This window comes from Nannospalax galili, unplaced genomic scaffold, assembly GCF_000622305.1.
Source record: "Nannospalax galili isolate Female #2095 unplaced genomic scaffold, S.galili_v1.0 scaffold617, whole genome shotgun sequence".
NCBI classification, from domain to species: Eukaryota; Metazoa; Chordata; class Mammalia; order Rodentia; family Spalacidae; genus Nannospalax; species Nannospalax galili.
This window is the reverse complement of record NW_008341872.1, coordinates 1211591-1239213: the sequence shown is the minus strand read 5'-3', so window position 1 is coordinate 1239213 and position 27623 is coordinate 1211591. Positions and strand designations below refer to the sequence as shown.

The following is a 27623-nucleotide window of genomic DNA, read 5'->3' as shown; positions in this document are numbered from 1 at the left end:
CTTATCCAGGTCTACAATGAAAAATAGCAAACAGCTGGGCAGAAGGATATAAAAAATGTACAGTTTGTTGAGGAAAAGAGCTTAAAGAAATCAAACTTTGTAGTCAAGGTGCATGCTGGAAAAGGGTGAAATTATTACAGAGAACCACCTGCTCTGCCCTGGGACAAGAAATGTGCTGTATGCCAGGTATGGTGGCACACACCTTTAGTTCCAGTACTATGGGAAGCAGAGGCAGGCGTTATCTCTGTGAGTTCAAGGCCAATCTGATCTACATAGTGAGTTCCAGGCCAGCTGGGGCTACAGGGAGACCCTGTCTCAAAAGAGACAAAAAAAAAAAAAAAAAAAAAAAAAAAAAAAGTGCCATAAGGGAAATCCCACCTATCAAAGGCTTGAACTTAGGATAATGCAAAATTATTTGAAAGAAGAGAGTCTGAACTTAGAATGCAGCTGAAGGGATTCCCTGCTCCTTGAAGGCAACTTTATAGGGGAGTGTTTCCTCAGAAGCTGATGCAACTGTGGTCCATCCCAAAGTATAAGAAGAACTTGGCAGCAGCATCCATTTCACACTGGCTTTGCAGGCATGAAGTGTGTAAAATTGAGTGGGTCATAGGGTCTTGCACCATAGTTCCAGAGAGCCACTGAGACCAGGTAATATATGGCAGGGTAAGAGACCCTGCAAGGAGTCCTGGAGAGCTACTGCATGAAGCTGTGAGAATAAAGCAATGGAATCCCCAGAATATTATAGGTACCAGGGTCATGGGATGTCTTTCTGGTTAGGAAAGCTGCAGGAACGGAGTGGAGCTGACCTAAGACAGAGGCTGTGTGCATTACAGGAGGCAGAGCTGGAGAAGTCAGCTGCCAGACCCTTTAGCATCCAGATGATGCCATTATAAGCCCCAGATGGTGAATATAAAGCTTCAGGATTTGGTGCATGCCCTGCTGGGTTATTGATCTTTCTTTGGTCTGATCTTCCTTGCTATGCCCCATTCTTCCCTTTGGCAATGGGAATACTTACTCTGTGCCTTTGGATAGTGGAACTATATAACTTTTTAAAAAAAGTTTATAGATGTTCATGGTTAAGAGATTGCCTTGAATCTTATATGAGACTTAGACTTTTTGTTTTGTTTTGTTTTTGGTCTTTTTGAGACAGGGTCTCCCTGTCGCCCCAGCTGTCCTGTAACTCACTATATAGACCAGGCTGGCCTTGAACTCATGGAGATCTTCCTGCCTCTGCCTCCTGAGTGCTGGGATTAAAGGTGTGCACCACCATGCATGGGCGAGACTTAGACTTTAAACAGTGTTGGTATTATTTAAAGATTATATGACTTTTGAAATTTAACTGAATGAATTTTACATTATGAAATGTGCATGAGCCTATGGAGATAAAGGATAGAAAGCTATGGCTTAAAAGTTATATGTTTGGGAGTATTGTATATGATGAAAAGGGTTTGTATCATCAATTTGACAGGATCTAAAGTCACCTTGGAGACAAATCTCTGAGCATATCTATGAGGGATAATCTTGATTAGGTTGGTTGAGGTGGGAAGACCCACTCTAAATGTGAGTGCCGTGTTCCCCTGGGCTTGGGTCCTGAACTGAATTTTTTAAAAAATCTACCTGAGCATGGGAAACAGTGTGATCAGCTGTATCAAGCTCTTGCCACCAGGCCTCACCTACCATGATGGACTTTACCCTCGAGCTATGAGTCAAACCCTTCTCCCTTAAGTTGCTTTTGTTAGGATATTTTATCACATTCAACAGGAAAAGTAACTAAGACACCAGCAAATGAGAAATCAGGATTAAAAATATCTGACTCCATTCCTATAGGAGAAAAAGCTCAAGAACACCAGAAACACAAGGACAGCAGGAAAATGTGGGAAAATAAAGATGGGTGACACAAAGAAATAAGCCCAAGTGAGATCTATAAAACCCTCTGTGGAGAAGCAGCCAGTAATGGCCACCATGCCCAACTGTGCTGCTTGTGTGAGGCTGGGGTCAGCAGTAGCTGCCAGGGAGGTGCTGTCCCTTCCTGGATACAAGTGCCAAAACAACTGTGATAATCTGTCTGCAGACAGATTATCCAGGCTATGGCGACACAGTACAGGCTGCAGAGACCACAACAAAAGTGTGACACAGGAGCCTGAAACAGAGACTCACAAGTTCCCAGGAGACACTGGAATATATGTAAGGCACCACCACTACCTCTGACTAGGTAAACAACAGCACAGCAATATGAGAAGTATGCCGAACCTGGCACAGTCTCCTAGAAGACACCGAGACCTGGGTATGTCCTAGATCCAGGAATTTTCCTTGTGATATCACTGGATGTTCAGTACTGAAGGTAGGTAGGAACGTGATGCTATCAATAGTGGGAACGTGATGCTATCAATAGTGGAAAACCAGCAACCTTAGTTAATAAGTCTCGAAAGAGGGAAAAAAGATGACTGTGTTGGTTAGCTTCAGTTGTTAACTTGACATGCCTGGGAAGAGGGATCCTCACCTGGAGAATTTCCTTTATTGGTTGGTCTGTGGGCATATCTAGGAGGCATTTTCTTGATTTTTGAGTGATGTGGAAGGGCCTCTGGGCAGGTGGTCCTGGGCTGTCTAAGAAAGCAGACTGAGCACAGGACAGACGAACAAGACAATAAGCAGCGTTCATCCATGGTCTCTGCTTCAGCTCCTGCCTCCAGGTTCCTGCCCTGTTTGAGTTTCTTCCCTGACTTCCCTCAGGGATGTCACTTGGAAGAGTACGATGCAATAAACCTTTTCCTCTCCAAGTTGATTTTGGTCAGAGTATTTTATCATAGCAAACAGAATCCAAACTAAGACAGTGAGGAATAATTCATCCAAGCACTGAGTAATCTGCCTACCATCCCTATGAAATAGTCTTTTCTCTGTCCATTTTACAGAGAAGAAATTGAGGCACAGAAAAATTAAGCAGCAAGGTCATGGAACTAAGTAATGGCACAGCCAGTACTATTGATCTCATATCACATTCCTTTCCTTTTAATTTGTTCTCGGAATAAATTAGATTTCTCCAAATAAAAGTTGTAGCCTTTAATCCCAGGACTTGAAAGCAGATATAGGTATATCTCTGTGAGTTCATGGCCAGCCTGGTCTACATAGCAAGTTCCAGGCTAATGGGGCTATAAAGTGAGACCGTGTTTCAAAACAAAACAAGCGTTGTAGGACTTATAATAACAAAAATCTTATTTTGTCATGACGATAACTGAAGTTAAATAAGGGAGGACAGATAAATACAAAGAGTAATGATGGCCTGAAACTCTATATTGCTGATTTAAACACTTAAGGGAAAAAGAAATGCCTTTAAAAAGACAAAGGCAGAGAGAAAAAGTATCTTATTTTGGTAATGATGTTGTTATGGCAACATCAAAATGATCCACAGAAGGGCTTTCAAAGTTATACAGGTAATAAAACATATACATATATACGACAGTCCATCAATACTGTTGAATAAATATCAATCTCCACAACCTTGCCAGACCCAGTAATGAGGAGACCAATGTAAACATTATTTATACTAATCGTAAAAGCACCTGTCAGCTTCTATTTATTGTTTGCATGTGTCCATTGAAAGAAGGAATAAAGGCAGTGTGTTCTCTGCCTAAGGACTTTGGTCTGAAGCAGTCTGAGGTGGGGGAAAAATCAAAAGGTAATAAAAGGTTGGCTGGTCTAAGAACTACATAACATGAATAAAACTTATTTAGTTATCACAAAGTTCAAGAGATGCATGTGTAATAATATAAATACAATAAATGTATACTCAGGTCTAAAACTTTAAAAAATGCGACACAACCTTCTAGGTTTAAATTGTTTCTTAATGGCCCTCTGTTTCTGGAATCATTTTTCAGCTGTCCGAAAAAGAATAAATGCTTTTCTACAATAGCACCAAGTTGTCCATAAGCTGAGCACACTTCTTTGCCAATCAATGCAAGCTCTCATTTTACTGTAGAATCTCAACTTGTTCTAAAAGGAGACCACAGAAGCTCAGGGGAGAGTAAAGGGTTTAAGGTCCCAAGGATCTGAAACGTTCTCTTAGAAGCAGGCCTGGCACCATAACTGCTGTTCAGCATCAGTTCTTTGTTCTGTAAACTCTTGATTATTCAAGTCACTTTACTGTGTATGCCCCTTAAGCTACTTCCATGAATGCCAAAACGTGCTGCAAAGTTAGAAACAAATCTGGGCTAAATGCATAGAGAAGACCTTCTAAATAGAAACGCCTTAAAATGTTTCTTTTCTTACTAGATTACTTTCTTCCTTTCAATGAACACAAACATGCATGTACTACAGAAAAATGTAATGGCTGAGTGAGACAGGTCCTGCTAATGTCTCTTCATCCTTCCTTACAACAGAACCTGATATTGTTCAAGGAGTAATAAGCCCCTAATTTTCTTGCATCTGTGGCCAGTGACACATAGGTAAAGCCTTCTGGAAAGTTTTTGTTTCCTGATACAGGTATTTCCCATGACTGCTTGCTACTTTCTACTCCTGCCTAGAAACTGGACATGATGTCTAGTGGTATAGGACCCATCTGAAATCATGACCTCTGGCATGTGGATGAAGGCCTACTCACTACAGAAGACAGAGTGGGTGATTGGCAGGGTTGGGTCCCCAGTGACATTACTGAGTTGCCTATATTCTTTCAAGAAACAAGCTCTTGTTCCTTTAAGCCAACTGCAGTAGAATGAATTTCTAACTGACATAACCAATTTAGTGGAAGACAGGTTTGGCATAAGCTAATACCTAACAAAATCTACTGGGTTTGACCTATCACATTGCATTCCAACTATATGCATATATTTCCTCTACTTCTTTTCATCTATCAACTTGGATATACTCTCTGTACTAATTTTATCCCAAACTATGGATTTGGTCTGGCACTGGACAGTTGATATCTACCCATGCACTTTCCTTGGGCTAACTGCTTTAGACCTACTTGGTTTGCCTGACACAGTAACTGCCAACTATGAGCAAAAGAATTTTTTCTGATTTTAAGCTCTTTGATTTATTTAAAAGTGCATTTTTCAGGTACTACAGTGTGTGTTTGACAATTACACACATGTATAGAACTATGACCATGTTTATCCCTTGTCTGAATAGAGAATTGCCTGAGACACAGGCCAGTGGGTATACCTGTAAGAGCACTGATTGTGTTAACTGGTGTGGGAATACTCATCTTCACTGTGGTTGAAACCTTTCCCACAGCAGAGGATCCTGGACTGTACAAAATGAGGTTCAGAAGCTGAGTACCTACATCCATGTATATACTCTTCTGTTTTCTGATTGTGATGTGATGTGACCAGCTGCTCCAAGCTCCTGCTGTCTTGACTTCCCACCATGGTGGGCTGTAGCTTGAACTGAGAGCTAAAATACACCATTTCTCCCTTATTTTTGTATTTTATCACAGCAAAAGAAAAAAAAAGTAAGATACCCTCCATTAGCCTCCCTTATCCCTTTCTCACTCTTGCTGAATCCCTTCCTCCCAACCAGTAACCTTCCCTTCTCCCATGTCTTTTTTGTTCATGTGAAGTTCTTGTGCAGGTAGGCAATCTACCATGTGTTCATGATCACAACAGCCATGCCATATCCAACAGACAGCATCATCTCATAGCACTCTTCCCCATTCTCTGTCTCTTGTACCTTTTTGATCCCTCTTCCATGATAATCCATGGGCCCCATAGAAGGTGATAATAGATTTCTCTTAGGGCCGGGTACTCAAAAGTCACTTATCCTTAGCACTTTGACCAGTTCTATCTGCATTCACAGTTATTCTCCATATAAAGAAGCTCCTCTGCCCAGGCTGACAGCAACACTAGTCTCTGACTTCACTCTGGGTCAGTATGAGTACCTGTAGGTCCCAGAAGAAGGGTAGAGAGAGTAGAGAGACAGGGAACCCTGCCACAATCTCTGACTTCACACTGGGTCAGTCAGAATTCTTGTCTGTCCTCCAAAAGGACTTTTAAGCACAATCTCTTATGGGAAGACTGTCCTTCTGTGGCTAAACTTTCTGTGTGATAATGTCAATTTGGAAGGAGAACAGACAAACAAGAATGTTTAAGAGGCATACCGAGATGCACTTGTGTATCGCTGACTTCTGTAAGCTCTTGATATTTGTGAGAATTTAACCAACTGCTTTTTTAAATGTTCCAAGTTACTCAAAGCAAAACTTAATTTGACCAAAAAAATAACTCAGGGTTTTTACCAAAATGGAGTAGCTCTGTTGGTTTCAGATTCTCTTCTTTACATCTAAAAGTTCAAGAAGCACAGGAAGACTGAATGGTGGAAAGCAAGCAAGTGGTCTAGAGATTTGGGGACTTGAGAAACACCAAGGCAACGAAGTTCCCCAGTTCCCTTTGTTTCTTATATATTCCACATAAGGTACTGTAGAAGTCTCTAACCCAGAACTACCAAAGCCATAGACAACAAAACTCTGACCCACCCAGTTAACCAAGAAAAGGATGGCCAACCAAAGAACACATTTTTAGCAACACCTGCCCTACTCTGGCCAAACACAACTGAAAAAACTTACCTCCACCCTACATTTTCAGTAGGACTGTTAGGGACTTACCTTCCATCCCATTTCATCCCTGTCACATGGGGATACACTCCAATTATAGAGCCAGTGGGGTTTAGCTAGGAACTATCTTTTAATCCCGTCTTACAAAAGCAAGTGAGGTTCTTGTTTCTCTACCAGCACAGTGTCAACAAGGCCAATGGGGAACTGGGGCTCTATCCCCAACCTTGTCCAACAACAAATAATGTGGTACAGGTTGGTATTAGTAAGCATTCCACTTTGCTTCCACTCCTGGTGTCAGAGTCCCAATGGTAATAAAATCTCCATACTCACCTAGAAGCAGACAGACACTTGGATGGGACCCTAGAAACAGCACTAGTTAACACTCCTATCACCTCTATCCCAACCCCTGTGTCAGGGGCCTCAGTGGAGAGCCTCCAGCCCGATGCAGTATCAATGTGGTGGAACAAGGTGGATGAAGCAGGGTTACTGGCACTCTGCTTCCCTGCCCCTGGTGTCAGTGGAACCAGTAGGAAGCTGCACATCCAGTCCCCACTGGCATCATCAAGATGGATTAAGTGTTTAGAGGCAGGGTTCATTAGGACTCTACCTCTCCCATTTCTCAATAGAAGCAGGAAACAGAATTAAACAATGCAAGTTAGCCCCAATTCCCATCCCTGGTGGCAGAGTTCAGTAACAAGGAGGCGATTTTACATCCCCACCCAGAGACATAGGCAACACAAGTTAGTGACCTACTTTTCCAAGAAAAGTGGGAGACCAAAGAGAAGTTCCTCTCCATCAATCTGATGCAAGGCATTGTGAATCAGGGTCCCATTCTCCGAACAGTACCAGTTGGCCCAGTGGGAAATGGCATACATGCTAGCTATATTACAATAGCAACAAACCAGGTGTAAGGCCTGACTACATGACCTTGGGCAGGGCCTTACTCTGCCCAACAGAAAGACAGAAAGACTTTTTTTTTTTAATTTTCAAATTAAAATGTTACAATAGCAACAAACCAGGTGTAACGCCTGACTGGATGACCTTCGGCAGGGCCTTACTGCTTTCCAGAATGTTTCCTGGGAATCTCACAAATAAAATTAACTTTTATTTACAGTGAGGATATTCTAACCGCCTGTGTCCCTGGGATCTAGAGTATCATCTTAGCAACTGAAATCCTGTCTGCATTGCAGGAACCACCCTGTGATCTCATTTAAATTTCTTAGCAACCTTTTGAAGATGATAACTTCAGAGCTCACCAAAATCCTAAGTATGACTCTCCTTAACAAGCCCACACCCACACTCTCGGGTATGCCTCTCTTCCCTGAACTCCTTTCTTTCTACTAACCCCTCTACTTAAGATATAAGTTTAAAATGTGTTTTAATAAATTCCAATTCTGCTTCATACTGACTTATCCTGAAATTCTTTTCTGTGGTGAAGCCAGAGATCTGGCTTGACCTGAGGGGACACCTCTGGGAAGAGCTTGGGCTGCAGGAGTCTCCACCCACTGCTGCTGACAGAAAGAGAATAGAATCAAAAATTTTACGATACACAGTGATAGGTAAAACGTTGGTGGAGAACGAGCAAATGGAGGATGAGGTTTGAAACCCTAATATACAGAATTTACCCAAAGGGAACAGTAGGGAGAAAGGGGAGAGGGGGGGTAAAAACTTCAGAGATCTGTGGAACAGTAACAAAAGCTTGTCATAGGATTAAAGTCTGATAAGGAAAGCTATAGTTTTATAAGTGGTTAACATGGGGAACCCACAGAAAGTGAATATGCAATTATCCAGAAAGTAAGAGTTAAATCTTAAAGGCCAATTGAATCCTAAACAGAAGTATTTCTCATCAATAACCTAACACTATGGCTCTTCGGTGCTCTGAAATTAACAGCCAGCTGTGATCAGCATAATGTGAAAGGCAGAATTTACCGGATCTACCATTCTAGCATACTAGTGAATTCAGGTCATAAGCTTACTTACTAGATTTAATAAATTGGGCCTCATTAAATTAAAAACTTCTACTCTGCAAAAGAAAATGAGAAGACAAGTCACCGACTGGAGAAAATAATAGCAAGAGACACAGCTGGTAACAGGCTGTTTTCTAAAATACACAACCAACTATTAAACTCAACAATAAGAAAACAAACGCTCTGATTAAAATTGAACAAAGACAAAAAAAAGGACCTAAACAAACAAACCTTGCCAAAGATAATATGTAAGTGACAAAAATATGAATATTGTTTAATATAATATATAACTAGGGACTTTCAGATTAAAAATAATAATGACATACAACTTTCAATGAAATAAAGTCTGAAACCTACAGAACTTGAATGACAGAATGAACTAGTATAATTTAATGAATCTACTGAAAAGTTATGTTCATAAAACAAGCTATAGGATATTTCCAAAACCTTACTGTTTAAATTCCCCTAATAAGTTGGAGTATATCTATAGCAGACTAAAGTAGATGTAAATAAAAGAATAACAAAATGAAAAAAACTATCCACTTAGAAATTTTATAACATTCTTCCAAGTAGTTCTTAATTAAAAAAGAAAGCCTAAGTTTCCATCTTATTTCAAAGTAAGTGAAACTAAAGTTCTGTTATCATAAGGTTTCTGGGCCAGCAAAATGGCTCAGCAGGTAAAAGAGATTGCTACACAAATCTGATGGCCTGAGTTCAATCCCCAGAACCCACAACGGAAGGAGAGAACTGACTCCTCAAAGTTGTCTTCTGACTTCCACATGCAAGCCATGGCACAGGCAGACAGACAGACACAGACACAGACACAGACAGACACAGACACAGACACAGACACACACACACACACACACACACACACACACAACTGATAATAAGAAAACTAAAAATTGTTTTCAAACCTTGCTGTTGGCAGAGCATGTCATGACACAGAAATTTGATGACTTTAAATGCATTTACTTGAAAAAAACAGATTCTGAAAACAAACTATTCAAGATTTCAACTCAAGCAAGTAGCAGAACTAAAAATTAAGAAAAATATAAATACAAATCAAAGCGTAAATAATAAAATAGAAAACAAACAGAAAAGAAACATCTAATTAGTGAAACAAAATCTGGTTCTATGAAAAGGCCAATAAAATAGACAATCTGCTTACTTTCCTTGGGAAAGTTCTCTGCCTTTCCCTCCTCCTTCCTTTGGCTCTTTTTCAATCAAACGCAAATAATAAATTCACAGAAAAGAGAGAGTCACAACAAAGTCAGAGGACGTACTTTGAAAAAGAGGCGATTATACACTACTAAATACCAAGCCCCTTGAAATACCAGCCCATATATTTAATTGTTTAGGAAAATAACGATTTCCAAAACTGACTCAGTAAGGGAATTTTTTTTAAATCCATAACGAAAACAATAACAGAGGAAACATAGTGAGTCATCAAAGTCCTCTGACCCAATGAAGACACATTTTCTATCAAAATGTTTACCAAGCAGGAACAGGCAGTTCATGAGTTAGTTAAAATGTTTGGTGAAGCCTACATGGTGACACAGGCCTGCTAATCCCAGTACTTGGCTGGCTGAGGCAGGCTATCATCAGTTTAAGGGCTGCCTACATTACATAGTATTTGGAGCACATAAAAGATGGGAAGTCTTCTTATTATAAGAGACTATATAAACTAATCTCTACACCATAGAAAACTACATAAAAACTTCACCTGTGAACAGAGATGCAAAATGCTATGTAAAATGCTAGCAAATTAATTCAGCATTTTATCATAAGAACAATGTTTTTCATAAACTTTTACACATTGCTAGCAATATATGGGTAGTTGCTTTAATATCACAAAGATAATTATTATTTAACAATTATGTATTTATTTTAACTTTAAATTTATGGCAAGTGATAATAGTTTACTCACTTATACTCACAGAAATACAAGTATTTAAGTGATTACCTAACAAAAAACTAGTATAGAGCCCTTATAGCTGTAGCAAAAATCTCAAGAAAGGTAAATACACAAAATTTATGGAATCGTGAAATACATGGCAGATCAAAATGGCTTTATACCAGAAACATGAGCATAACTTCATATTAGAAAACCAGTTATTTAAAGTAATGGTTAAAGCCATACACAGGAGGTGTAAGGAGATCCGGATTCAAGGTCATCCTCGGCTTACGTAGCGTGCTTGAGGCTAGCTTGGACTACAGGAGAAACCATTCAAAAAAAATGACAGCAACAACAAACTCACCAAAGGAAAAAAATCATGTGATCATCATATTAAGAGAAAGTGAAAAGAAGCACTTATTAAAATTCAGTAGTCATTTCTGATTTAAAATAAATGTTAAGCCAGTCATGGTGGTGCATGCCTTTAATCCCAGCACTTGGGAAGTAGAGGCTGGAGGACCAGAAGTTCAAGGTCATTCTTTGCTACAGATAGCAAGTTCAAGGTAATACTGGATTACATAAAACCCTATTTCAAAATAAACAAACAGGGGGCTGGAGAGACCGCTCAGCCCTTAAGAATACTTGCTGTTCTTTCAGAGGATCCAGGTTCGATTCCCAGCACCCATACAGCAACTAACAGCTGTCCATAACTCCAGTTCTAGGGGATCTGACACCCTCTTCTGACCTCCGCAGGCTTTGCATGACACAGGTGCACTTACATATATGCAGACAATACACTCATACACATAAAATTTAAAAATGAATAAAATATTTAGAAACAAGCAAAACTCCTATAAATAACCCAAAGAAAATTGGACAATTTATATATACAGGCAATCAAAAAGGGAGGAAATATAAATATCTAATATTCATATAAAAAATGCTCACCCTCATTAGTAAAAAAGAAATACAAACTGAATATCCATGAGGTAACTTTTTTCATGTAAGAGATGGAAAAATAATACTGATATCAAAAATGTAGAAAATGGCCAGTTCATAAATAACTGATCAAATAAAATTAATGCTGTCTTCTCAAAGGACATTTTAGTACAATGCTTATCAAAACTTTAAATTGGCTTTCAGTATTTTCACTTCTAAGCATTTATTCTGTGGAAAAACATATGTTCAAAGAAATATAAATCATACATATAATAACAAAAATAGAAATGACAAATGTTGAAAAGAGAAATGACTAAGTAAATTATGATATATGCATAGGAAAAGTGTTGCTGTTGTTAAGAGCAAGGTAAACTGTATGCATTAATGTACAACCATTTCCAGTGTGTAGAATTAAGTGACAAAAGTCACACATTTAATATCTTCATCTTAAAAATCAATCTATTAAAAGACATAAAGCATGGATGGAGAGATGGCTCTGTGGTTAAGAACACTTGATGTTCCCAGGGTCCAATTCCCAGCACCCACACGGCAGCTAACAACCATCTATAACTCCAGTTCCAGGGAAACTGACACCCTCTTCTGACCTCTGCAGGCACTGCATGCATGTGGCCCACTTACATACATGCAGACAAAACACTCATATACCTAAAATTAAAATAATAAAGTATTTTGATTTTAAAGACATAAAGCTGCAAATATAAAAGAAATATACATATATATGTATAATGGACATCAACATATATCTATAATAAAGGTAAAGGCACAGAGAAGAATATAGAAAAATATACAGCTGGCCTGGAACTCACAGTGCTCCTGTTCCAGGCTCCTGAGTGCTGGAATTATAGGCACATACCACCATGTCAACCAAAACCCATTTTTCTGTATTTTTTCTTTCAAATTAAACAAAAGATAGAAAAGAAAACATACTCCAACCTTTCTTTTTTGATTTCACTCTCAGTCCTATACGCCTCAAACTCTTGGCTAAGAGACTGCAGCCTGTCTTGAAGGCTCTTTTCACGTTCTGCGCTTCCTTGATAGAACTTCATCTTTTCTTCTGTTGCTTTCAGTTTCTCTCCCATAGCCTTAAATTCATGAAGAATTAGATAGCTGACACCACAGTATTTACAGACTGTTTCTTCGGGAGACATCTAGGAAATAGAGCATATATTTACTGAAATGTTATGTCTTTAATCCTGAAAAATCAACTTCAACCAAAGATGTGATTGCAACCATGCTGGTCAGACAAAGTAAATCTATAGTAAGTACACTGTGCTGCCTGTGTCTGGATAAAATTTTAAAACTAGTATACTCACAGTGACACAAAATCTTGGAAGGAGAAAGGGGTCTCTCAAAGCAACCATTTCTCCATGGTATCTCTCAGAAAGATTTATTCTATTTTCCATAAAATGAAACTAAATATGCTGAAGACATCGTTACAAGTTTAGTATTAAAATGAGTTTTCTATGTTGGAAGGGCCAGTGGCCTTAGGCTGCCAACTATATTATGATCCTAGAAATGCCTCTGGCTTTTTCAGGTCTTATTTGCTTGTTTATAAAATTGTGACACTGGATCACTCAGTTGTAACATTTTACAGGCTAATACCGTCTGTAACTCTAGTTCTAAGTGATCCAACACCCTCTTCTGGCCTCAGCTTTGGAAAGTAGTTTCGCATCCTGTGGGAGGCGAAAGTAGAAGCTGGACAATATATCTAGGTTGGAGTGTCAAGACAACTTCTGAAAGTCATCCTCTGATTCCACACATGCTGTAGCACACACACAAACATACAAAAAAAGTGTCATCAAAAATTTCAAATGAACTAGCAAGGTTCACATGCTGTCTGTCTCTCAGTGAACGGAAAAATTGGTCCCAGGGTCACTGCCTTTACTAGTACTCCCTTACAAACTCTTAATAATGTAGCCTGAAGTCTTGTCTGGAATTGAAATAAAGCTCACTTGTAATTTACAGGAACTTCATACATGCAACAACATTTGCACATTATCCTCTCTCTGCCAGTCTTCAAACACAGCTAGGATTGGTTCTGCTATCCAGTTCAAAATTACCATCAGCCTCCAGGAAGGCAATTCATCCAGGTCGAGACCTGAGGTAATTCAGAACAGATGGTGTCTTCTTGCAATCCCTTTGCCCGTCTTAAGTTTTGATTCCTCCTCATCAATTAGAAAACTCTATTGCTTCCTCTAAGGCTTTTTTATCCCTAAACTTTGCCCATTAATCACAGACTTTGTCTTACTCCTGGCAAAATGCCCCACCCTTATGCTAAAGAAAACTCTTCATGCATATCTGCAATTTGATGTACAAAACAGAAACAGTATAAACTTCACAATGTTTAAACTATTAGAATAAATAGCATTTGTCAGAGCAATCAAGGGATGAAAAGCTAAAATAAGTGAAGCAAAATATTTTAGAGGCTTTCTAGGTGTTCAGTGAAGAAAATATGATAGTCATTCTGATCTGGGAAACAAACATTAAAATAATAATAGACCCCCAAAATGGTCTCCAGACTTCTCCCAGTACAACCTGGATTCCTGAATTATTTGTTAAATGAGTACAATGCACACAAGTTTTCAATGCTGTCAAATTGTAATAATTTTCTGTAAACCAAACTGCATCAGAAAAGATATAATAACCTTTTCAAATTCATAGTGTCTGTATGAGCTAATTACTCAGGACATTTTATGAAAGCTGAGAAGATATGAAATACTGTAATTACATATACAAATGGAGCAAGTAAAAGTTATCTATTTGTTGTGAATTATAATTTGTGCTTCCTTCTTCTAACTCAGTGTTATATCGTCTCATTTTGAAAGTAAAATAATGGCATACTGTCACTCGACAAAAGGGCCATCATTAATGGATGCTTCTGCCTCTTCTGCTGGAGGGGACATTAACAAAAAGTATACTCAACAAACACATTCAAAAATAAATTATAGGGGCTGGAGAGATGGCTCAGCAGTTAAGAGAATTTACTATTCTTCCAAAGGACCTATGTTCAGTTCCCAGAACCCACACAGTGGGTCTGTCTGTAACTCTAGTTCCAGGTGATCCAACACTGACTTCTAGACTCAGCAGGCACCAGGCATGTACATGAAGCACACACATGCATACAGCACATAAAATAAAAATAAATTTTAAAATAAAATAGGCATGGTAGCATACACCTTTAATCACAGCACTCAAGAGGTAGAGGCAAGATCTCTGTGAATTCAAGGCCTGCTTGGTTTACATAATGAGTTCCAGGCCAGCCAGGGCAACATAGTGAGACCCAGTCTCAAAAATAAGTAAGTAAATAAATAAATAAATAAATAAATAAATAAATAATAAAATCGGGACTGGAGAGATGACTCAGTGGTTAAGAGCACTGGCCGTTCTTGCTGAGGACCTGGATTTGGTTCCTAGTATTCACATGGTGGCTAACAACCATCTTGTAACTCCAGTTCCAGGGGCTCTGATGCCCTCTTCTAATTTTGGGGGGCATTGTACAACACAGATACACTTACATACATGCAAGCAATACACTCATACACATACACATTTTTACATAGAATAAAAATAGTAAATAAAGTATATTTAAATTTTTTTTAAAAAGTAAGTGCACACCTTTAGTCCCAGCACTCAGGAGGCAGAGGCAGGTGGACCTCTGCGAGTTCGAGGCCAGCCTGGTCTACACAGCAAGTTCCAGGTCAGCTGGGACTACAGGGAGACCCTGTCTCAAAAAGACCAAGATAATAATAATAATAATAATAATAATAAGAAGAAGAAGAAGAAGAAGAAGAAGAAATTAGAAACAAACATCTTAATGGTGTTCGTACTCTTAAAATTATAGCTACTTAATTATAAAAATCATGTAAGCTTTTAAAAGGCAAATTAGGCCTCAAATCCTTGTCAGAGTCCCTAACCATACTCAGCCACAGAAGCACTTAACAGCCTCCCCCTGACCAACTGAGCCAGTCCCTGCTCCCAAACTGTGCCTGCTTTCTCCCTTTCTTTCTTTTCCTAGTCTACCGTACATTCCACGCCTTTTTTGCTTAAATAAAAGAAACAAACTTTAGACAAAAGTCAAAGTGACAACAGTATAAAATGTTAATTATTTTAGATAATTTTGCATTTTAAAAAATGCCTTTAACCAGTGATTTGCCACAGAGCCTGATGACCTGAGTTTGATCCCTGGAATCCACAGGTTGGAAGGAGAGAACCGGCTCCCACAAGATGTCCTCTGACCACACCCACATACTATGGCAAGCACGCGCGTACACACACACACACACACACACACACACACGCACACGCACGCACGCACGCAAGCAAGCACACACTAAAATATAATTAAAATTTTTTAAATGCCTTTACTCAAAACAATAAGTGGTTAGTAAATTTCATTCAAACTGGCAGAAAAATTTTGAGTTAAGACAGTGGACCCTTGCAGCACAAACCAGCTGACCATTTTGTAAGTCTATCAGGACCATCAATCTTTATTAAATCAATGTGCTGCACTGCTGGTTTAAAAATCAATTTAGTAAACATTGTTACAAAAGAAACCTACAGCTACATTACACTTAATACTAAAACTTGAGTGCTGTCCCTTACCCTGGGAAAGAGGCAAAGATGTTTATTCTCACTGTGCTTATTTAACACAGTGCTGGAAGGTCTCTATCCAGAGCAGTAAGACAGAAAAAGGAAGGAAAAGGCAAATGGATTGGAGGGGAAAACCAAAACTGCCCCTATCTGTGAAGGCATGGCTGTCTATACAGAAAATCCTAAGGAATTGACAATAAACCTCTTAGAATTGGCTAGAAAGATGCCTCAGCGGTCAAGAACACTTGCTGCTCTTCCAGAGGACCCAGGTTCAATTCCCAGCAACCACAGGTGACCAACAACCACCCACTGCTCCAGTTCCAGGGGATCCGACACCCTCTTCTGGCTCTGCAGGGCACTGCATGCATGTGGTGCATTTGCAAACATGCAGACTCACACACACTCATACACGTAAAATAAAAATAATGTTTTTTAAAAACTCTTAGAATTAGTAGGTGCAACAAGGTCGCAAGATTATCAGTTCTATTTGTGTTATTTTCTGTGAGTGTAAGAACATGAAAATTAAAAGACCAGCTATACAGGGCTAGTGAGGTAGTGGTAAATACCTGGCTAGCAGGTATTTGATTTCCCAGTACTGAAAAAAAATCCACACATACCAAATACTGTTTAAAATGTGTATAGAATTTATATGCTGAAAGCTAGAGAACTCTGATTAAATAAACAGAAGATCAGGAGTGTCCAACCTTTTGACATTGTGATACAAGGTTGTCTTCTACAGAGTTCACGCTTGAGAAATGAGCAACTGAGTTACAAGGAAAAAAATCAGAAAAAAAAAGATCTCATAATGTTTTAAGTAAGTTTACAGTTTTAAGTTGGGCTGCATTCATTGCTATCCTGGGCAGCTTGGGAAATGGCAAAACGTGTGCTTATGGATTAGAAGATTCAAAATATTAAAGATCAGATTGATACACAGGTGTAATTCAATTCCTAGCAAATCCCAACAAGATACTTTATGGACAGGATTACTCTCAGATTTATATGAAAAGTCTGAAGGAACTCGAACAGCTTTAAAAATCCTGAAAAGAAGAATGAATTAAGAGGAAACGACTGCCTGGATTCAAGGACACTGTACTCCTAGCTAATCAACACCATATTGTACCGGCAGAAGGAAAATGGAATCAAGTAAAGAATCTAGAAAAGACCTACACAAATATGCTGGTCTGTTGGTATGACAGCAGCTCAATCAAGGCAAGACAGCCTTTTCTATAAATGGTGCACATAAACAGGCTAGTTTTGGGTTAAAAGAAAAACACATACACATGAATCTCTACCTAAACCTCAAATGTTATACAAGTATATTCAGAATGAATCATGGACTTAAATGTAAAACATAAAAATGTGATTTTAAAAGGCTGAAAAAAAAAAAACCAGGAGAAAAATCTTCAAGATGTAACCTAGTATAAGAGTTCTTACTTGTCTATTCTAGTTTGCTTTCTGTGGCTGTGATAAAACACTCTTGACCAAAAGCAACTCAGGGAAGAAAGGATTTATTTTGCTTATACTTACAGGTGATAATCCATCACTGAGGGAAGTCAGGGCAGGGTCTCAAGCAGGAACTGAAGCAGAAACCAACTAGTTTTCTTATACAGCCCAGGACCACCTGCCTAGGAATACTGCTGCTAATCCAATCTTTTACAGACATGGTCACAGGTCAGTTTGATCTGGCAAATTCCTCAAATGAAGTTCTCTCTTCCCAGGTGATTCTAGGTTGGCTCAGTAGTTAAGAGTACTGGCTGCTCTTGCAGAGGACACAGGTTCAATTCCTAGCACCGAATTAGGGCGGCTAATAACCATCCCTAACTCCAGTTCCAGGGAAATCCAACACCTTCTGATCTCTGAGGGCACTGCACAACACGAGTGCACTTATACACATGCAGGCAATACACTCATGCACATAAAATAAAAATAATAAAATATTTTTTAAAAAAATTTTAAAGTAAGAGTTGATACCCTCTGGTAAAATAGCGGCACAAACATTACAGAAATAATCAACCACTTTCTGATTGGATTTAAGACCCACTTCATAAGATGGAACCCATACCGGGCACCATTATCAGGGTCAAGAACCTGTGGCTAGACAGGTTACAGGCTGTAGGAGACAACCTACTACTATTATTCTGCTAAACTGACATAGTATTAAATCAACTCCTTATCACTTATCATTATACCCACAGATTAGTATACCTCTCAACTCTCATCAGAGAAGATTCTTTTTGCAGCATATTGCAATTAACACAGAGACCCACAAATGGCCAATGCGCAGAGAATAAGAGACTGCAGAGTGCTTAGCCCTAAATGGGACATCTCTATCACACCCCTTCCTCAGAGGCTCAGGGAACATCATGGAAGAGAAGGTAGAAAGACTGTAAGAGTCAGAGATGGTAGGTGATTATGAAAAAACAGTATTTTCCAGAGTTTTCCAGGCTTTTGAGAACTCACTCATATGAATCCACAGCAAAGTGACAGCATGTACAAGACCCATGCAAACTCAATCAGACAAAAACTCAGCATAGAAGTGGGGAAATAGGCAGGAGGCCACAACCTTATCTGAAGAACTATTGGGTCACCGATGGGTGATAGAGAGTTGGTCTTCTTTAAGGGAGTGGTACTAAATAGGCTGAACAGGCTCCACTGAATGAACTCACACCGAGGGACATCTGGGTACACAAACTTGACCTATTGGCCTTAACGTGTAAGATAGAATGCATGAAATCCAGTGGGCAAGCTATGAAGGGGTGCAGATAGGGGAGGGGGCTAAATATGATTAAGATGTATTGTATGAAATGTACAAAAATTCAATAAAAATATATATTAAAAAATTGTTTTCTAGACACACTACAGTACAGTTACACATATGAACCAACAATAGTTGTGAAAACATGCATAAGACCTGTGCAAGCCCAAAGCAGATAAAATTCAAGCATGAAGCAGGCTAGGTGGGTATGAAGCCCCAGCCCTAGCTGAAGAACTATTAGCAACTGATAGCTGCTGGGAGGGTCAGTTTTTTTTAAGGGTGTGACCCTGGGTAGGTTGACCACACTCCAGGGGATGGACCCACACCCGAGAGTATTAGGGGAACACAAACTAGACTCAATGGGCTTTAAAAAAAATAGAGGGCCAACCAGGCTTGGTGGTACATGCTTCTAGTCCTAGCACTTGGGAGGCAAGGCAGGAGGATCTCTGTGAGATCAAGTCCAACCTGGTTTACGTACTAAGTTCCAGGCCAGTTGAGACTACAAGGAGACCCTGTCTCAAAAATAAAAATTAAAATTAAAAAAAATCACCCAAAATACCATAAAAAAGAGGACTAGAGGACTACAAGTAAGGGGTAGGGAGATATGGGTAGTTTTTTTAAAGTATGACCTATAAATTTTATAACCTAGACTTACAACAAATTAAAAGCTTTGTTCTGTCTGGAAAAAAAAATCTTATGAAGATGATTAAAAACAAAAGTTTCACACCAGGAGAAAATATTTTTAGACCAGATATATTGCCAGTTACTATATGACATAAAGAATTCTCAAAACTCAGCAATTTTAAAAATATTTTTAAAAAATGAGTAAAAGACATAAAGAAACATTTAGGCAAAAAGACAAACATACTGTCTTAGTTTCTTTTCCTGTTGCTACATTAAAATACCCCGACAAAAGCAACTTAAGAAAGAAAGGCTCATGGCACAAGGCTGCAGTCTACCATGGCACGGATGTCAAGGCAGCAGGAGCTTGAGGCCTCTGGCCATGTCCACAATGAGGAAGCAGAGGGTGATGAATGCACACTGTTGCTCAGTTCCCTTTTTCTACTTATACAATTCAGAATCCCACCTAGGGAATGATGCCTCCCAGGGTGGACAGGTCTTCCTGCCCTAATTAACATAATGAAGATAACCACCCCACACAGGCATGCACAGAGTTCCACCTCATAGGTGATTCTAAAATCTATTCAAGTTGTCAATTAACACTAACCATCACAGATACCAAATGAGCACATGAAAAGATGTTCTAAACTACTAGATATTAAAAAAACGTTAATTAAAACCTCAGTGACAGATTACTATACCTACTGGCATCTCAAATGCTGGTAAAGATGTGAAGAAATTGGATCACTCATATATTGCAGGTAAGACTGTAAAATGGTATATTCACTCTGAGAAACAATTTAGCAGTGTCTTAAAAACTAAATATTGTAACTACCATATGTCCTAGCAAACTCTTGTGTATTTACATTACAAAAACACATGTTCATGTAAATGCATGTTTATAGTAGCTTTGTATGCGCTAGCCAAAAACTGGGGGGGAGGGGGGGAGTCCAGATGCACTTCAGTAGGTGAATGACTGAACAAACCATCATATTCATAGCATAGAATATTATTCAGCAGCAAAAATGAAGAAACTATTAATATAACCAACAATGTGAAAGAAGTTCTAGAGAATTTTTTTGGGGAAAATAGAATGTGTGTGTGTGTGTGTATGTGTGTGTGTGTGTATGATTTCCGTTTATATAACATTCTTGAAATAATAAAATTATTGAAGACCAGATCAAGGGTTACCAGGGTCATGGCTTGAAGGGAGGAAAGAGAACTGGAGAAGTTAGGATGAGAATAGTTCTAAAAGGGCAACATGAGGAATCACTATTTGCATCTTGACTGTATCACCTGTCAGTCTCCTGGTTATATAGTAATTTAGTTTTGTCAAAAATTACCCCATTAAACCTCTCAACATTATTTCTTAAAATTGTATGTGTATGAAAAAAATGTCTCAAAATAAGAAGTTTAATTTTAGAAATAAATAAATCTGAGATTAAAATACCAGGCCAATACAAAAATACATTATATTGAGCAATGTTGGCTTCCTAGTATAAAAATTATACATGACACACTTATGTCTACCCAAATAGACATACTTAGGCTGGCTGTGCCACCCTGCATGGGCTGAGCTTGTTTGATATCAGATCCTAGTCAGGGTAAGGCCTGTACTAAGTATGGTGGCAAATTATATTTCCTTTAATACCTATCTTTCTACTAGGAAATCTCACCTTAGAAATGCTATGGCTTTCTATAGCCAATCAGCTAAAGTATTTTTACCATAGACTGACAAATGCAGTCTTTTCAAGACTGAGAGTAATATGTTTTTAAAATATTCTTACTAACGAATTACTTTGGATTAAGTGAATAGTTTTCCCACAAATGACACCTCTTATTTCATCATAAGATTTCAAAACTACAATTGCTTCAAAATACATATGATAGACAGATGACTGACAGACAGACAGACAGACACATACACACACACACACACACACACACACACCCCACTACTTTCTAGGATGCTAGATCTAACATTTCTATGACGACTTTCTTTTCCCCTTTTTCTCTGTTCTAACTCAAAACAAAATCTGAACCTAGTCATGGTGGCCCAAAATGACCTGAAAATTAAGTTTATTTTTTCTGGCAATGACAATCTGTGCTTGGAAATATAAAACTGTTATTCTGAATACATTTCAAAGTTCCAAAGTACTGAAATTACTTTACTAAAACAGGACAAAATGAACTGTTACTGCTGGTGAAAGGGATTGCTACCCCAGAAGGAACAGCGCGCTCTCCAGCCCTCCCAACTGCCACTTCTGTTTTGCAAAATAAACAACTCTGGTCTCTTCACTTTGTGTCCTGTGGTAATAAAGACCTCCTAAAGCTCAAAGCTTGTAACAAGTCTCCATTTTGTCACCATTTTTAAAAACAAGAGATTAATTTTCCTTGTGCAAACTGATTTTTCTAGTACTTGGCTGCTGTTGTTTTGACTTACTGAAGTCCCCTAGCAAAACCAGCAAAGGCAATTTGTTGCTTTTTTTCTACCAAGAGACCTCAGTAAGTCTCTAAAATGAGTTGACATTCATGAGAGAAGGACATACACAATTTTGTTTTGTTTATCTATAATGTTATGTTAGTTTTAAGCTGTAGGAGTAACATCCTAATGCATTCTGCTTGGAGAACACTGGATTCTAGCAAACTGCTGGTTATCTGAGGTCAGAGACAGGTGGGAACCCACTCAGCCTAGAAAAGGAATGGATTCAGAGACAGTCTGAGTACATACAGAAGTAAAATGCAGAGCCCAGCAGAAGAAAAGGGGGATTCGCATGCCCCGTGAGCCTCTTGTACATCTTCTGTCACTTAAGGAAATTGAAGTCTGAAGAGCACGCTGTGCTCACTCAGAAGCTGTGATAAAAAGCATAAAGACCCAGGAAATGAAAGTCTGAGATTATCTTATTCCTTCTTCTCCGAGAGTCCCTCAGGAGATGACACACAAGGAGGCAACAGACTCACCACAGCTTCTTATCACCACTCTCCTCCACTCTTCTCTTTGATGGCCATCTCTCACAGTCCCTTTGTACTTGCCTCTGACTCTTTCTCCATTACTGCTCCTTTTGCTATTAACGGCAGAGTGAAGCAAGCCGTAGCTTTTTCCACATTCTAATGTATCAACGACCCATTACCATATCACAGGGCAAAAGTACAGAGAGGAAGAAAGAAGAAAGGGCCTCCTCTCTGATTTCTACACTAACCTTCTTGCCTATACACAGGGGGGAAATGAAGAAAGAAACACAGCAGGGGCTTCTTTAGGAAGAGGAACCAACACATAAAGTAACAAAAAGTTAACAGAACAAGAAAGAAAGAAAGAAGGGCTTTGAAAGACATCTCAGTCACCAGACACTGATTCATCCACCTCAAGTCTTTTTTTTCCCTCCAATAGAAAAATAGAGCACATTTTCCCAAGCTATTATGAAAAGTCCTTTTTTATCTTCATCTTAAAAATGAATTGATTCTAATTTGAAATATTCCTATTACTACTATAAATTCTACATGATTATTATCCTGTGTGCAATGCTTATGCCGCAAGTATTTTGGAGTGTATCAGATTTTAAAATCTGTATATATGTATATATATATGAACACATAAAAAATAAGATCTCAGGGATGAACATATATAAAATGAGATCCCAAGTCGAAATACAATATTCATTCACATTTCATATGTGTTAATAACCTAATTATATTCAATATATTAGTAAGTACATTCATGAGATAAAGTTCCATAATGCAGAATTTTCATTTGTAGTATAATGTCAGCCCTCAACATTTTTCAGATTTTGGAGTACTCTGGATTTCTGATTAGGGATACTCAACCTGTATATTCATATATTTAACATGATTCTATATAAAGTGACATATGCAAGCTGGCAAAATATACTGCCTGATCATTCAGTAATTAAATTAATATAGACAACAAAGATAAATATTGGTGAGAATTTCTGGAAAAGTAACATTTATTTTTTTTATGACTTTTTAAGTTTTGGGGTGCCTATTCACATTTTGGTGCTTTATAATCAAGCCTCTAGAACAATACATGGTGCATAAGAGGTATACAAAGTTTTTTTTCTACATATGTGTATCTAACTTAGGTCTAAAAAAGGCACAAAGTAGCACTTCACCTTCTAAACAGCGGGCAGGAGAAGGGCTACAGCCAGCACAACTGTCGGGGATTTAGGCAGCTAAGCCTCTCCTGGAGTGCCTACCTCTCTGCCCTGCCTGGACAGCCATCCATCCATCCCAGCTCTCAGTTCTAACTATAGATTTATGAGTGCCTAAAACCTCAAATACAAGAAAAACATTCTACAACTCTGCTAAAAACCCTATTAAACACATATTTTATGTATTCAGAACATTCACGTTGTTGAAGATTCTCTAACGTTGCCAATGTTTCTTCTCCAGCAAGCTCTGTTCCTTTGGCTGAAGATGTTCTACCCTGTCTATAGAAACACTCAGACTTCAAGAACCAAGTACAGCTCCAGCTTCAGCATGAAACACCCCCTCCCCTTTGATGGTCCCCAGTATCAAGGGATTCCTGTCTTTACCTCTCCAATCCCATGATAGTGTCTTTTTTTATTTAGTGTGTGTGTGTGTGTGTGTGTGAGAGTCATTGTCTCTCCTGGAGTGCCTACCTCTCTGCCCTGCCTGGACAGCCATCCATCCATCCCAGCTCTCAGTTCTAACTATAGATTTATGAGTGCCTAAAACCTCAAATACAAGAAAAACATTCTACAACTCTGCTAAAAACCCTATTAAACACATATTTTATGTATTCAGAACATTCACGTTGTTGAAGATTCTCTAACGTTGCCAATGTTTCTTCTCCAGCAAGCTCTGTTCCTTTGGCTGAAGATGTTCTACCCTGTCTATAGAAACACTCAGACTTCAAGAACCAAGTACAGCTCCAGCTTCAGCATGAAACACCCCCTCCCCTTTGATGGTCCCCAGTATCAAGGGATTCCTGTCTTTACCTCTCCAATCCCATGATAGTGTCTTTTTTTATTTAGTGTGTGTGTGTGTGTGTGTGTGAGAGTCATTGTGGACATGTAGAGGTCAGAGGACAACTTGCAGGACTCATTTCTCTCCTTCCAACATGTAGGTCCTGGTAACTGAACTCAGATCATCAGGCTTAGCAGCAGGCACCTTCACCTGCTGAGCCTCCAGGCATCTGGATACTGTCTTACACGGAATTTAAAAATCATATCTCTTAGAGACTTTTATAGGTCACTTGATATATTCTTCCTGAAAAGTGTCTTCAGATTTATTTATTTGTGGTATCATTTCATACAACAAAGTGTAATACACACAGAAGGCCACACTGGCCAAGTTTTAGAGAATAAGAGACTGCAGAGTGTGTGTCCCTGGATAGGACTCCCTTATTAAACCTCACGCACCCATGGCTCAGGGACCACTGTGGATGAGGGGATGGGAAGATTTTAAGAACCAGGGTTGGTGCATGACCATAAGGAAACAGAGGTTTTCAGGCCTCTGGGAACTTCCTCATACGAACTTGTGACACTAATGACAGCATGCACAAGTACCATGCCAACTTAATCAGACAAAAACCCAGCATAGAACTGAGGAAATGGGCAGCAGGTCCCAACCTTAGTCAGGGATTTGTTGACAACTGATTACTACGAGCTGAGGGAGGATAGATCTTCTTTAACGGAGAGACTCTAGATAGGCTGACTAGACTCCAGTGGATGAACTTGCACCAAAGGACATCTGGGTACAAAAGCTTGACTGGATAGGCTCTTACATATAGGACAGAATGAATGAAATCTGGTGGGAGGGGCTATAGGAGGTATGGATGGGGGAGGCAGTTTAAATTTCATTAAAACCTATTATATGAAATGTGCAAAAATTCAATAAAAATATACATTAAAAAAAGTTGGTGACAGATTCAGTAAAGAACCCACATGAGTAATGATAGTCAAGGTGTAAGATTTTGTTTGGTTGTTGAGACAGGATCTTACTATGTCGCTCTGGCTGGTCTGGAACCCACTATGTAAACCAAGGTGGCCTCAAACTCACAGAGATTCACCTGCCTCTGCTTCCAGAGTACTAGGATTAAAGATGTGTGCCTACCACATCTGGCTAAGATATGAGGTTTTAACTCACAATTTTTGTCAATAATTTTTGAAGATGTATTTTTAAATTATTTGATTAATAATGTATAGGTTGTAAAATGAAATTGGAAGTGTTTTTGCCTGAGAACAGATTAAATTAATAGAGAGAAGGGTAAAACAGAAACTGAGAAGAATTGATTATTACTCAGATAAATTGAGTTATAAATATGAAATTGAGGCTGTGAAATGCCTCAGCCAATAAAGACACTTACTGCCAAGACTGAGGGCCTGAGTCTAATCCCTGGGACCCACATGGTAGAAGGAGAGAAACAACCCCTACAGGTCATCCTCTGACCTCCACACATGCACTGTGGTAAATGTGTGTCCACATACAAACACATAAAAATGTTAGAAACCACTTTTTAAACATAAAATTGAGACCAATGAGGGGATTTACCTTTTCCTGGAGTGCTGTACAGGTATTAAGTACTGTTAAAGCACTATTAAAACCACTACCAGTATTAATGAAAGGTCTCACTGTAAAAACTTGTATTGGCTTATAAATAAGCAAAGATGGTGGGAATGTGGCAATTTGACTCCCCAAATGCAGCTGCTGGACTGTCCCCTGCTGCCCTGGCTGCCTAGAGTTAAGAAGCCTGTCGGTCAGATATCCAGCTGAAAAACTCTATGGCAGATCTGCCATTTTGAACACTTCTGAGAAGCCTTGAGAAAACCATACAATGACCACAGCCGCTTGCTATGGCTTCTGTGCAGCACCAGTCAGCACTGTTTGAAATCCTTTGTATCAGACTTTCTAATATCACAAGCCTCAGTTCACTCTAGATGACCCTACAACTATTTCTACCTAGGCCAGAGGGGGTACATTTTCCAAGTTGGCCTAGCTAAGTGACTGCTTTGACAGGTACAAAAGGGATACTGTCAGCTTCTGCTGCAAAGACAAAATTTCATTGGCATGAGAGTTTGGCTGATTCCAGCAAACACCCTTTCTCTGACTATACAAGCAGGCTGTGAGCCTGCTGAGCTGAATAGGAGACATCCAGCCCATGTTTCCTCCCTCATCTTGCAGTGTTAGGCTCAGGAAAAGGCTTCTCTCCAGTAGTGTTTTCTTGCCTACTTTTGGTGGCACAGGCTGGTAACAAAAAGGAAGCAGCAGAGACAGGGCGAGGGGCGAGGGGTCTGGCTGAGCAGCTATACTGAGCTCCAGAAGCTGTACAGCAGCCAGATAAGCTTGACAGCTGAAGAAAAGGCAGAGCTGAAGGGCCAACAGTCTAAGCTGCAACAGCAGCAGAGTGGCAGCTGCAAAGGGGGGTGGGGGGAGCCACTAGACTGCAGCAACTGTGACAGACTGTGGCCATAGCAACAAAAGGTAGCCGAACCACTCAAGAGAATGGTCAGGGCAAGAAGAAGGAGGACAGTGGGAGTAGAGAGAGGTCATAAGCTGGGACTGAAGGATGGAAGCTTATGAAGAGCCAAAGAGGAACTGCAGGTGCTGGTCACAAGAAGAGTTCCAGAGGGCTCTCAAGTCCACAGGGGTCAGGGCTCTGCAGGCCTGGGAGCTTTAACACTGCTGAGGGACTGAGGAATCCCCACTTCCTAGGTTGACACAAGAGTGAAACACTCGTAAAATTAAGGGTCCGAGTGCCTTAAACCTATATAAGGGCTGTGACACTTACAAAGCTAAGGGTCTTGCTACTCAAGGCCGGCTTGAGAGCTGTAATCCTAGAGAGCACTACCTGCCTTTGTTTCTGCCTGCCTGCTGCCAATACCCAATGCTACCAAGCACTGGGGGATACAAAAGCCCAGAAGAGCTTCTCCTTGTGCCTCCCCAAAACTTCTGTCTAGGTAGAGCAAAGGACAAAACAAACTGATAGGTAACTTATCAAAACAGTGCCTGGCACAGAGTGGTGAGAATTAATGTAAGTGAAAAATGCAATACGTAAAAAGAGAAAAAAAGTTACAAACAAGAAGATTCCTAGGATCTGCTTTCCACTGGGAAAACTACCAGTTTAAAACTACCAGTCTAAAACTACCAGTTAAAATATTGTACTGGGGGGGCTAGAGAGATGGCTCAGTGGTTAAGAGCACTGACTGTTCTTGTAGAGAACCCAAGTTCAATTCCCAGCACCCACATGGCAGCTAACAACTGTATATAACTCCAGTTCCAGGGGATCGAATGCCCTCTTCTGACCTCTGTGAGCAT

At 39.4% G+C, this 27623-nt stretch overlaps 1 protein-coding gene across 1 annotated transcript in view; it reads right to left on the bottom strand.

Moving 5' to 3' along the window:
• The window catches only part of Lekr1 (leucine, glutamate and lysine rich 1), a 203544-nt gene that overhangs the window by 171533 nt on the left and 4388 nt on the right, over positions 1-27623 (bottom strand). Inside the window, exon 3 of the mRNA XM_029565586.1 lies at positions 12296-12510. Coding sequence (XP_029421446.1) covers positions 12296-12510 — 215 coding nt within the window. The remainder of the gene's footprint in view (positions 1-12295; positions 12511-27623) is intronic.